At 37.6% G+C, this 13710-nt stretch overlaps 2 protein-coding genes across 4 annotated transcripts in view; one reads left to right on the top strand and one right to left on the bottom strand.

Annotated features, from left to right (window-relative positions):
* The window catches only part of CTXN2 (cortexin 2), a 28229-nt gene extending 24470 nt beyond the window's left edge, over positions 1-3759 (bottom strand). Inside the window, exon 1 of one of the 2 annotated variants that reach the window (XM_054450415.2) lies at positions 2988-3759. The gene's annotated coding sequence lies outside the window, so the exon portion shown is untranslated. The remainder of the gene's footprint in view (positions 1-2987) is intronic. The other variant, XM_054450416.2, reaches the window with a different exon arrangement.
* Positions 3397-13710, top strand: part of MYEF2 (myelin expression factor 2) — a 35756-nt gene continuing 25442 nt past the window's right edge. For both annotated transcript variants that reach the window (XM_054450414.2, XM_054450413.2), the window contains exons 1-2: positions 3397-3557; positions 12809-13017. In XM_054450414.2, the coding sequence (XP_054306389.1) occupies positions 3397-3557; positions 12809-13017 (370 nt within the window). The remainder of the gene's footprint in view (positions 3558-12808; positions 13018-13710) is intronic.

Raw genomic sequence — 13710 nt, 5'->3', positions numbered from 1 at the left:
CCTTTTTGTCTAGTTTTTTTTTTTTAAATTTTATTATTATCCCTAAAACTTAATTCTTAAAGACAAAATAAATTTAAAAAAAGAAGAATGATGACATCCATTCTCTTCTTCATTGGTAACAGAACCCTGGGCAGTAAGCCCAGCCCCCAAATTATTTGCCAACCTCCCCCACAGCTGAGTGTGTCATGTGACTAAGTTCTTGCCCATAAGCGGAAGTGTTGTGTGAGACCTCTGGATAGGTCCCTTTTTTTCTGGACTCCTTCTGACTTACAGTGCAGACAAGGTGCCTTGATCTCCAGCAGCCATCTTGGGTCATAGGGCAACCTTAAGAATGGAAGCCTCACACTAGGATGGCGAAAGATTAAGGTAGCAGGAAGCTAACTCCATGATGACTGTGAAGCTACTATATATCTTCCGGGATGCTCCTTCTGCATTTATTTTACTTAAGAGAGTAAAAATGTGTATCTTGCTTAAGACACTATTATTTCTAGTTATTGTTATTAGCAGATGCACAATTCCTAAGTGATACATATATTAAGGTATTAATTGAAAATATTTTGTGATTTCTAGGATTAGATTTCTAGATATGTGTAATAGCTTTCCCCCATTCCTGCCACGTACACCCACATAAACATGCATTCTAATTTGTAAGAAAGAAAACTAAGTGATCATGTGAAGTTTTACCAGTAAAATATTTTGTGCAATTGCAAAGGATAATGCTTTTGCAATGTGAATCATGGGAAAATAAGAATTTGAGCATCACTTAAGAATTTTTCAATGTACCTACATGCACTAACAAACAAACAAACAAAAAAACCCAAAAAACCAAGGCCGGGTGCTCTGGCTCATGCCTGTAATCCCAGCAATTTGGGAGGCCAAGGCAGGCAGATCACAGGGTCAGGAGATGGAGACCATCCTGGCTAACACAGTGAAACCTGTTTCTACAAAAAATACAAAAAATTAGCCGGGCGTGGTGGTGGGCCTGTAGTCCCAGCTACTCAGGAGGCTGAGGCAGGAGAATGGTATGAACCCGGGAGGTGGAGCTTGCAGTGAGCCGAGATGGCGCCACTGCACTCCAGCCTGGGCGACAGAGCGAGACTGTCTCAAAAAAGACAAAACAAAACAAAACAAACCAAAACAGTAGAGAGGAAGACAAGAAAATACAGAAATGGAATTCAGCAACAGAATATTAATAGTTGTTTTCTTTATCTTTTGCAATTAATAGCAAGAAAGGAAGGAAAGATCAATCTATTGAGCAGTCAGATGGAATGGTAAAGATTAATCATTCTCTTCCCTTCAGAAGTTGCCTTATATTCTTTGTCTTTTAAGATCCAGCTCTTTTATAAGGCCCTCACCAATCTCTCAGTAGGAATTAACCTCTGCTCTTTATCAGGACTAGAACTAAGCTACGGCAGGTGAGGCGTTTGTCTTGGGTACAAAATTTAAAACTCAGTAATCAAGATAAATATTTTAATGGAATATTTTAATTGGCAAACTAAGGCATGTGGGCCAGTCTCCTGTTTTTGTAAATAATTTTTTAATTATACTTTGCTTTTATTTGTATTATAGCACTCAAATAGTACTTTTTACATTAGCCCTCTCCCAACAGGGCTGTACTCATTTTTGTATTCCTCATGTACCTACTATTCTGTTTGAAGCATAAAGGCCTCTTAAAAAAATCTTGCATTGAGTTGATTAAAGGATTTTTGCGAGAATATATTGTACTGGTGATGGTGGGGTTCAATTTTCATACTGAATGCAACAATAGCAAAAGAATAATGGAATGATGACTATTTTGAAAGTACTTATAATTTAGTGCTGTGGGAAAAATCACTTGGCTTGTCTTTGACTAAAACCCTGCTGAGCTTAGGGAGATAGAGAATTGTAATATTACATTGTGTTCATATAGCACTTTTTCCTACATAAAGTGCTTTCTTTTAATCCTCACCTCAATCCTGTAAGGTCGGTATTGCTATCCTTATTTATCGTAGAGAGATTGAGAAATGAGGTGACTTGCCCAGGGAGTTATGGGCAAAAAGAGGCAGAGCTGGGGTTCTAACCCAGATTTTGTCTGTCACAATTGAATGCCCTTTCTGCGATTATAAATCTTATGTCTCAGAGTTGAAAGAGAAACAATTTATACCGCAACTACAATAGCATTCTCATCTTTAAAATGTTCTGATTGTGTGTGTGTGTGTGTGTGTGTGTGTGTTTGTGTATGTGTGTGTGATGAAGTAGCTGAACTTGGTATTTTTCGGTAGAGGGTAGGAAACTACACATTGAAAAGCTGAAGATGAAATTATGTTATTTGAGTATTACTTTCTAACTATAACTTTACCACTGATGTGTGTATGATATTCTGCAAAGTAACTAAACTGTACATGTTTGCTTCTTCATGGAAAAAAAAATTTGGGAAGGCATTTAAACTTTTCAGCTGAAAAAGTTTATGTCAATGTGAAAGATTATAGTACTCGAGAATTAGAAGTTGATTAAATTTAATGGGTTTCCTTTTCATACTTAGGGGGAAAATCTACGACTATATTTTAAAACTCCATATGGCAATTAAATTTGAGAGCGTATAACTACTTCACATAGAATTTCCATCAGTATACAATAAACACACAATCAAAACCTCAAAATGTCCATTATTAGACCATCCAGTGGACGATATTTTATAATTATGGATTCCCCACATTGATTGATGTCCAGAGAAAAACTGCAGTCTTCTCTTACTAAGCTGATAGCTGAGTTCCTGGGAAATCCTCACCTCCTAAGAACAAATAATCCTCAAAGAAATTCAAAGTCATTCCTTTTGGTGAATTGCAATCAGTCATCAATAACTATTTATGGAATGTCCGAAGGATGCCTAGGCATTGAAATGGCAAGAGACTTATACTTGCTTAATTCAAAGGATTTCTAAAGGGAGTCTGAGGACTTGCAAGAAGGCTTTAAAGATGCAAAGTGGTATGTTCTTTAACTGTCCCTACCTGGAATGAATTGAACACTCTGGGTGTTAGGGCTTTGGTGTCTAATCCCGCTTTGCAAGCGAAGACTCCACTGGTGCCAAGCGACAGGCGGGCTGGTGGGCAGACATGGCACCACCACCGGGGGCTTTCAGGACTGGTCCAGCCCTCCCAGGCAGGTGTAGGGCCGACTGCAGCAACGGCGGCCCTGACCCCCAATCCCACGGCTCCCCTCCCCCCGCACTCCCACCCCCTGCACCCGGCACACACCATCTCCCAGTCGCCCAGTCTCGACCGGTTCTCGCGAGATCCGGGTTACTGAGCGCTCGGGGCCTTTTCAAATCGGGATCCGTTACCGCTTCCCCGGCAGCCGCCATTGTCGCGCTCGGAGCCCCTTAGCTCAGGCGGCCGAGGCGGAGGCAGCGGCGGCGGGATGGCGGATGCCAATAAGGCCGAGGTGCCCGGGGCCACTGGTGGCGACAGCCCGCACCTGCAGCCCGCGGAGCCGCCGGGCGAGCCGCGGCGAGAGCCGCACCCCCCGGAGGCGGAGAAGCAGCAGCCGCAGCACAGCAGCAGCTCCAATGGCGTTAAAATGTATTGTCTTTTCCTCCGGGAACCGGGGCGAGGTGGGGGGCGGGGAGTCTACCGGGCGGCCAGAGGCCGGGCTGGGCCTCGATGGGGGACAACCACCCCCAGACCCCGGCCCGCCCCCGGGCCATCGGCTGCCTGAGGAGCAGGTGCAGCTGGGCCGCTCCCAGGGCCTTCCCCGCCCGCCCCAGGCCTGGCCGCCTGTGGTCCCTGGAGCCGGGGCTGGGGGCCCGGGGACCAGCGCTCTTCCCTGATTTCTAGCCCGAGACAGTGGACACCCCTCTTCCCTGACTTTGGTTAAAGAATCTTTGAGCAAAGCTCAGCGACCGCCACGGTTTGCAGGAAAATGGTCCCCCTTTAAGGACCAGTAGTTAGTGTTCATCACTAGGGAGTATCTAGGGATGACATCATCGGACATTTCCTCTTAACCACCGAGAACATATTTGAAAGGAATATTCCTGGCTTCTTTCTGAGCTTCACAAGTTTAGTGTATTGTTGTTTTCTAAAGTGTATGTTCATTTTTAAACTTGATTTATACCGAGAGGAAGTTTAATAATGTGCTGTTAGACTGTATGTATTGTGTTACTCTTGAATTGGCTAGACGTACTTTAAAAAGGGAAATGTGCGATGTGCGTGGCTTCCCTTCCCACTGGGTAATGTGCGTCAGCTGTGGAGAGTAATTTTTTTTTTAACTCAGTATATGATTATCTTAAGTTTGGTATAATAGATGGTTAAGATTTTTTTTTTTTTCCCTAAATGAAGGAAAACTTTTAAGGTCGCAGCTGTCACTAGTGCCTATGAAGAATTTAGTTGACCCCAATCCATAATAATTTCTGGTTCTAGGGAAATGTTATGCTCCCCTTTGTTCTTGTTCTGTGGGAGGATATGAAGTTAAGCGCTTACTTTCATATGCCTACCTCCTTAAACCTGAAGTTGAAAGTATGTTAATAAGTCAGTGAAAACATCCTTTTCCTTCTCTGTTATGCCTCAGAGCAGAAAGCAATAGATATATGCTCACAGTAAAATAGACAAGGGAAAGGTCTTTCTGACCTTTGTATAAGAATGTTTGAAATTGTATGGTAAGACCTGGACCAGTCTGTATAAAAGTTGGTGGCAAAAAAGATGGGGTAGCTCTCCCCAGCTCTTTGACACTCTTGCTCTCAAATGAGTTTGGACAGGATCGGCAGCATCTTCTAGGAGAATAGAGGTGCAGGTATAAGAGATTGGAACTTAGTGGAGTTTGTTCCTGGATGAAGAGTGGTGCACCTCAGTAATTGAGGAACCAGAAAGTGAATGAAGCGCTTTCTACCATGCTTGCCAAAATGTGGGCTTTCGGGAATTTGGCATTAAAAATAGAAATGAAAACCGGTGGAATGATAAACTTAAAAATATGTGCTATTCATATCTAAACACGAGTATACATGCCATCTTTTCTCCTGAACAAAAAGTGCAGACTTGAATTACAGAGAGAAGCACTCCTATACTTGGGTATGATTAGTGTTGATATAGGGGAAGTTTGGTATCTAAACCTCCATCGGATTTTCTAATCCCTTCTAAAGTCTCATCATGATTTAGCAAGACAGGAAAAGAGAAAGGAGAAAGGTGGAGAAAGAATCCTTTTCTAATTTAGGAAGAGAAAAATATAAGGTGAAGAAATGAAGAAATATTACTAGTAAATACAGATTATTTCCATATTGCTTATAATTCACCTCTCTCCCTTTCTCTTTTTCCCAGAAGTTGAATCGAGTCCAATTTACTCTCAGGGATTTCTCTTACTGTCTGTTTCGTAAGAACATTTGAGATGGTCCAGCATGAGACATTCAAACTGAATAACTAGCGACCTAGTCCTTTTTTTTTTTTTTTCACTTCGTGAACTAGTAGGAGTGGATAACAACTCCAATACATAAACCTTGAGTTGATTACCATATACTTTTAATAATAAAAATAATTCATTGTTGATTATAAAAATTACCGTAATATTGCCCCAAATTATATATTGGTTGGAACTGAACAGAGTACTGCTTGTCATCAGGATTGAAATAATATTTGCTGAGGTTAATCCATAGTTATTGAGGATGGGAGACCACTATGTCTTATTCTTTGTATTCTTAAGGCCTAGTAAATATTTGTGGATGAAATGCAGAAGTGAACTTTCATGCTTATGAAACTCATATACAGGGAATTTAGTTTGCATGTTCACACCTTTAGAAAAGATCCGTTTTCCAACTGTAGTCTTCTTTTTTAACGCCAAATGGTGTACTAGCTCTCCTTTTCTTAAAAATGAATAGGAGGGAAAAGGGCAGTATTATTATAACTTTATTATTCGTGTGTAATTAAGTATAACTTTGGAGTAGGTAGAGATTGAGAGTTATATTAGGGTACTATAAAATATTAAGCATTGGAGCAAGGTAATGTGTTCTTTAGCTGAGTGATTTTTATTAGGAATAAAGACTAGAACTGTTCCCCCCAGCTTTATTGAGGTAAATTGACAAAAATTATATATTTTCAAGTGTACAGTGTGATGTTTTGGTATACAAATAAATTGTGAAATGATTACCACAATCAAGCTAATTAACGTATCTGTTACCTCACATAACTACCATATTTTTTGGTGTTGAAAATACTTAAGATCTACTCTGTAAGCAAATTTCAAGTGTACAGTAAATATGTTCAGTATAGTCACTATACTGTACCTTAGATCTACAGAACTTACTCATCTTATAACTGAAAGTTTGTGCCCTTAGAACATTTCCCCATCCCCTGCTGCCCTCCACCTCTGGTAAACACCCTTCTACTCTCTGCTTCTGAGTTTGACTTTTTTTAGAGTCTGTGTGTAAGTGAGATCATGTAGTATTTGTCTTTCTGAGTCTGGCTTTTTTCACATAGCATAATGTCCTCTAGATTTATCTCTGTTGTTGCAAATGTCAAGATTTTGTTCTTTTTGTAAGGCTGAATAATAATATTCCAGTGTGGATGTGTTGTGTAAACACAAAATATAATATATATCATGTTTCCTTTAACCATTTATCTGTCAATGGACACTTAAGTCGTTTCCATATCTTGGGTATTGTGGATGATGCAGTGAACATGGGAGTGCAGATATCTCTTTGAGATAGTGATTTCATTTTCATTGGATGTATACCCAGAAGTGGCATTGATGAATCATGTGGTAGTTCTGTTTTTAATTTTTTGGGGACCCTTGATGCTGTTTTCCATAATGGCTGTACCAATGTATATTCCCCACCAGCAGTGTCTAAGGGTTCTTTCTCCACATCCTCAGCAACAGTTGCTGTCTTTTGACTTTTTGGTAAGTCATATCCTATGAAGTGATATTGCAGTGTGGTTTTGAGTTGTATTTTCCTGATGAACCTTGATATTGAGCACCTTTTCATATATCTTTTGGCCGTTGGTGTGTCTTCTTTGGAAAAATATCTATTCGGATCCCTTTCTCATTTTTTAATTGGGTTGCTGTTGAGTTGTATGGGTTCCTTATACATTTTTGATATTAATCCCTTATTGGATATATGGTTTGCAAATGTTATCTCTCATTTCTTAGGTTGCCTTTTTATTTTGTTGAGTTTCCTTTGCTGTGCAATAACTTTTTACTTTGATGTAGTCCCAGTTGTTTACTTTTGTTTGTGTTGTCTGTGCTTTTGGTGTCATATCAAAAAAAAAAAAATCATTGCCAAGGCCAAGGTCATGGAGCTTTTCTCTTGTGTTTTCTTCTAGGAGTTACAGGGTTTTAGGTGTTATGCTTTAAATTTTTAATCCATTTTCATTTTGTTTTGTATGTGGTTATCTAGTTTTCCCAATACCATTTTTTGAAGAGACTGTCCTTTCACCATTGTATATTTTTGGTGCCTTTGTCAAGGATTAGTTTACCATGTACTTGGGGATGTGTTTTTGAGTGTTCTGTTATGCTCCATGGGTCTGCGTGTCTGTTTTTGTGCCAGTACCATATTGTTTTGATTACTATAGATTTGTAATATAACTTGAATCAGGTAGTGTGATACTTTTAGTTTTTTCTTCTTGTTTAAGCTTGCTTTAGCCGTTTGAGATCTTTTATGGTTCATACGGATTTCAGGAATTTTTCCATTTCTGTGAAAAACACTGTTAGAATTTTGATAGAGATCACATTGAATTTATAGGTCATTTTGGGTAGGAAGGACATTTTGACAATATTAATTCCTCTCGTCTGTGAACATGGAATATCTTTCATTTGTATTATTTTCAATTTCTTTTATCATTGTTTGATCGTTTTTCAGTGTATAGCTCTTTAGCTTTCTTGGTTAAATTTATTTCTAGGTATTTTATTCTTTCTGATGCTATTTTAAATGAGATTATGTTCTTAATTAATTTTTTGGATAGTTCATTAATATTAGTGTGTAGATATGCAGTGGATTTTTGAATGTTGACTTTGTATTCTATAACTTTACTGAATTTGTTCTAATAGTTTTTTTGGTGGTGTCTTTAAAATTTTCTCTGAATAATTTTCTATGTAAGATCACATCTTCTGCAAACAGAGATAATTTTTCTTCTTTCTGTCCAATTTGGTTGCCTTTTATGTCTTTTATTTGCCTAATTGCTCTTGCTGTGACCTTCAGTACAATGTTGAATAGAAGTGGTGAGCATGGGCATCTTCTCTTTTTCCTGCTTTAGAGGTAAAACCTTCAAATTTTCACTGTTGAGTATGACATTAGCTATGGGGTTGTCATATATGACCTTTATTGTGTTGAGGAACATTCCTTCTATACTGAATTTGTTGAGAGTGTTTATCTTGAAAGGATGTTGAGTTTTGTCAAATGCTTTTTCTGGATCTATTGAGATGATCTTTGATTTTTAAAAAATCCTTCATTCTGTTAATGTGGTGTATAACATTTATTGATTTATGTATGTCATCCTTGCATCCCTGGTATAGATACCATTTGATTATGGTGTATGATCCTTTTAATGTGCTGTTGAATTTAGTTTGCTAGTATTTTGTTGAGAATTTTTACATCTGTGTTCATCAGAGATATTGCTGTAATTTTCTTTTCTTGTAGGGTCCTTGTCTTGCATTGTTATCAGGGTAATCTTGGCCATATAAAATGATTTGAAAGAGTTTCCTCATGTTCAGTTTTTTGGAAGAGTTTGAGAAGGATTGGTACTAGTTCTTAAATGTTTGGTAGAATTTACCAGTGAAGCTATCGGGTCCTGGGCTTCTCTTTCTTGGGAGATTTTTGATTACTGACTCCATCTCCCTTGTTAGTGGACAGTTCAGATGTTCTAATTTTTCATGATTCAGCCTTGGTGAGTTGTATATTTCCAGGAATTTATTAGTTTCTTCTAAGTTATCCAATTTGTTGGTATATAATTGTTAATAGTAGTTTCTTATAATTCTCTGTATTTCTGTGGTATCTGTTATAATGTCTCCTCTTTGATTTCTTTATATATTTTTCTATTTTTTCCTCTTTGATTTCTGATTGTTTTTTCCCCCTTAATCTAGTTTAATCTTTGTCAGTTTTGCTTATCTTTCAAAAACCAACTTTTAGTTTTATTGGTCTTTTCTATTGTTTTTCTAGTATATTTCATTTATTTTTGCCCTGATTTTCGTTATTTTCTTCTTTCTACTAACTTTGGACTGAGCTCTTTTTTCTAGTTCCTTGCGGTGTAAAGTTAGATTGTTGGAGATCTTTATTCTTTTTTTTTTTTGATATGGAGTCTTGCTCTGTCTCAAAAAAAAAAAATGTGCAATGGTGTGATCTCGGCTCACTGCAACCTCTGCCTCCTGGGTTCAGGTGAATCTCCTGCCTCAGCCTCCCGAGCAGCTGGGATTACAGGCATGCATCACTACACCTGGCTAATTTTTGTATTTTTAGTAGAGATGGGGTTTCACCATGTTGGCCAGGTTCATCTCGAACTCCTGACCTCAAGTCATCCACCTGCCTTGGCCTCCCAAAGTGCCAGGATTACAGGTGTGAGCCACTGCACCTGGCCTGGAGGTCGTTTTTCTTAGTATAGGCATTTATTGCTCTGAACTGCCCTCTGGTAGTTTTCATCTGGAACTGGGATTAATATTGGATCTCATACTACACCATTATACTTTTAAAATCACACATTAAAACTATGTTTCTTCTTTTGATGTTGGAGGTTGTTTTTTTTTCAGAAATTTATGTTATAATTTAGATACGCACAGTTCAATTTTAAGAATGGATAACATTTTTATGACTATTTTAGAGTTTTTATTTTAAGTACATTGTGGGAGTGGTTGTCTAAATGAACAGTTTGGGAATTTAGTACGTGGAATTCTGGATGTAGTACCAATATTTTGGAATTATGTAGCATCATTTCCTTAAGAGTTTTCACATATATTTTTACTTTCTCTCCCAAAGTATTTATGACTTGGAAATAGTTCAGAAATTATATAATTATGGCTCAGTTTCTTAATAATTAGATCATCCCTGTAGCCTCTAAACTGTTATGGCTTTTGTAGTTTTTTTTTTTTTTTTTTTTGTTATACACTGGGAAGAAACTTAAGATAAATTTTAATTCATACATCATAGATGAGCAGTTTATCAGTATTTTTAAGATGCTTCTTATTGGGGAAAATGAAGAAATTACTTTCTCTGATCATCTTTGAGTAAATATTTTAAAGAAAATATTATATATAATGTTACTGTTTTTAATGGAGTTTTCAAATTATTGTAAGCAAATATTTAATCTATGTAACCCCACCTAAGTCAAGAATAGAACATTGTAAGTACTTGAGAACTTTGTGTAATTTTCACAATTGGTTTAATCCTGGAAGAAAATAGGCAGGGGAAGGGGTATTAATCTAGAGGCTATATAGATATCTGCTTACTGAATAGAGTCTTAATTACTTTACAAACATTCATTGAATTCATCTAAGCCTATTATATAAACAGGCCCTTTGGGAATTGAAAAGAAAGGTTTGTTCTTCTATCTGCAGTACCCAGAAACCAGAGAAAAGGCCTTTGTGCCTTTTGGCTGCTTGCTGCCATTTTCAAAAGGGTCACTCTGTTCAGACAGGTAGGTACTTGCTAGATTTAGACAGTTGAGAAGACTCCCCCCTAGGCCATGCCATTTCTGATGGAGGAATATGTTTGATAGTGAAGATGTCCCTTTCAAGGTCTAAAAAAAATGGCAAAGCAAGTTGGTCCAAATGTCTCCTTCTTTATTCTAGCAGTTTTTCTGGCAACATCTGTGCTCACATGAGTATGGATTCTTAATTGACTGTTAATTCATTAAAAAATTACAGCACAATGTTATATGCAGTCACCGTGGAAGGTGCTGCTGATACCAAAGCAGATAGTTTTTGTTCTCATAGAGTTTACATACCATATTTATGGCTGTGTTACCTACAAAGAAGAGTAGTGTTCAAGAAGCTCTGTATATTATGTAACAAATGACTGCAGTTAGAGGTGTGTGGAGCATTGCAATGTATGGATCACCAGAATTGCTGGGCTTAGAAGATAATTTAGAGCCTGGCTCATGAAACTTGGTTTGTTGTCAGAATAATCCAGAAAGCTTTAAAAAAAATTTAGATTCCTGGGTGTCATGCACAGTGATATTATTAGTAATGTTTGTGAAAAATTGCTTTAAAATTGAAGTTTTGTTATTAAAATAGTTTTAAATTGACTAGAGCACTTATTTAAATAAGAAATCTATTGGCCGGGCACGGTGGCTCACACCTGTAATCCCAGCACTTTGGGAGGCCAAGGCGGGTGGATCACCTGAGGTCAGGAGTTTGAGACCAGCCTAGCCAACATGGTGAAACCCTGTCTCTACTAAAAATACAAGAATTAGCTGGGTGTGGTGGCAGACACCTGTAATTCCAGCTACTTGGGAGGCTGAGGAAGGAGAATTCCTTGAACCCAGGAGGCGGAGATTGCAGTGAGCCGAGATCGTGCCACTGTACTCCAGCCTGGGTGACAGAATGAGACTCTATCTCAAACAACAACAACAACAACAACAACAACAACAACAACAAACCCCACAAAAACCCCTATTGTTTGTTCTGTAAAAAAGACTTGTTTTGAAAAGTAAATTGCATTTTAAAATAGAAATCCAAATTTTTATCTGTAGGGTTTAAGTGTACGCCTACATCTTTTGGATGGTTGGCATATGACATCATAGAGTTGCATTGTGATTATGGTGTTATAAATTACTTTTTTTTCTAGTTAAGGCGTCATTAAAAATCAGGTTTGGCCGGGTGCGGTGGCTCACGCCTGTAATCCCAGCACTTTGGGAGGCGAGGTGGTTGGATCACGAGGTCAGGAGTTCAAGATCAGCCTGGCCAAGATGATGAAACCTTGTCTCTACTAAAAATACAAAAAATTAGCCGGGCATGGTGGTGGGCACCTGTAATCCCAGCTGCTCGGGAGGCTAAGGCAGAGAATTGCTTGGACCTGGGAGGCGGAGGTTGCAGTGAGTCGAGATTGCACCACTGCACTCCAGCCTGGGTGACAGAGCAAACCTCCGTCTCAAAAAAAAAAAAAAAAAAAATCAGGTTTATAAAATTTTGGCTTACTTTGCTTTTATGTACTGCTTCTGTCCTACATTACCCATTGTAGGTAATATTAATGAAACGGCATAATTTGATGAAGTACCCTATTCTAGTTTATAGGTTAAAATGTAACATAAAATATTAGGATACTTTATAAGTTTTCTGTGTTGATCAAAATTGGGAATAGAAGAAAGTTTGAGAGTCTTAATGTGAGTATATACATATATAGATGTGGATTTATAGACATAACTTTGTATTTTAATTATGCTTCTCATTAAGGGAGGAGAAAGTTCTGAGAAGAAACTATTAACCTTTAAGAGATGAACTTTTTCAGAGTATCACTGTGTAAGTTAGTTTTTAAAAAAGTTTTTAATGATGCCCAGAAAGTTAATTCTCCATCAAAGGTGGCAGTTTTAGATACCTTAGAAGTAAAATTATCTGCTCTCCCCTCTGTTCCAGTCTAATAGCATTTATTAATTAAGTAGTGTGATGGGAAAAACTGGGTGATTGGATGCTTACAACTATTTAATGTGGGAAAAAAATGAGGACTGTTAAATGAGAAACCAAACTCTTGCTTTGAAATAGCATTGGGTAATTTCAAAGCTCTCAGGCTGATTCTCCAGCTACTTTGCTGAGGTCTAGCTTAGTGGAGAGTTTTGCGAGGTGATAAATATGAAATACTTATTTAATATAGACTTCCATTCTTATAAGCACAACTGAGGGGTTTTGTTTGACTTTTTTTAATTCACAGGGAGAATGATGAATCAGCAAAAGAAGAGAAATCTGACCTAAAGGAAAAATCTACAGGAAGTAAGAAAGCCAATAGATTTCATCCTTATTCAAAAGACAAGAATTCGGGCACTGGAGAAAAGAAGGGTCCAAATCGTAACAGAGTTTTCATTAGCAACATCCCATATGACATGAAATGGCAAGCTATTAAAGATCTAATGAGAGAGAAAGGTAACTATCTCTGAAATAACCCACTGTTGGATAATCTTCATATAGGCAGGGGAGGGAACTACACAAACATTTTTATTCCTCTGAGCCACACAGACTCAAAAAATTGATTTTTATTTCTTGACATGTGAATTAATCTTTTCCTCTTCTTTCTCTTGACACAATTTCATTACAAGGTAGTATGGATATTTTTCTTTTTGCCATTTTAGTGGGATAGTAGCGAGCCAGCATATGCATGCCACCAAGAATTTTGTTAAAGTGATTGCTTTGTCTAGTTGAAGTTTTTATAGATTTTAAAAGGGCTATTGCATTAGTTAAGTAATACATTTAGCGTGTTAAGAATGAATAATAAGGTCTGATTATTTATTTTTTTTCCAAAAGCTGTTTTGTTATTATCTTGGTGGAGTCTGGAATCTGGCTGTGGAATTTATTTTGTTTGCATTGTCATGACTGCCATGATGCTGTCTTTGCAGTTCTAAATTAAAATTGCATTACTGCTGTTGCAGTTTTGTTTTCAGAATAATCTGAAAACCTTCATCTTATATACATGGTTGGTTTTGGGGAAAAATAATTTTAATACTTGATCTTGTAAAAGTTAGTTTTGTTATCTCTTGAAAAATTGAGTTTCAACAGTCCTGCAAACTATGTACTTGGCTTTGAGGCTGATCTCTTCTAATAAATTTTCTTTTTTTTAAA

Source organism: Pongo pygmaeus, chromosome 16, assembly GCF_028885625.2.
Source record: "Pongo pygmaeus isolate AG05252 chromosome 16, NHGRI_mPonPyg2-v2.0_pri, whole genome shotgun sequence".
NCBI classification, from domain to species: domain Eukaryota; kingdom Metazoa; phylum Chordata; class Mammalia; order Primates; family Hominidae; genus Pongo; species Pongo pygmaeus.
The sequence above is the reverse complement of the archived record's forward strand: the minus strand, read 5'-3'. Positions and strand labels throughout refer to the sequence as shown.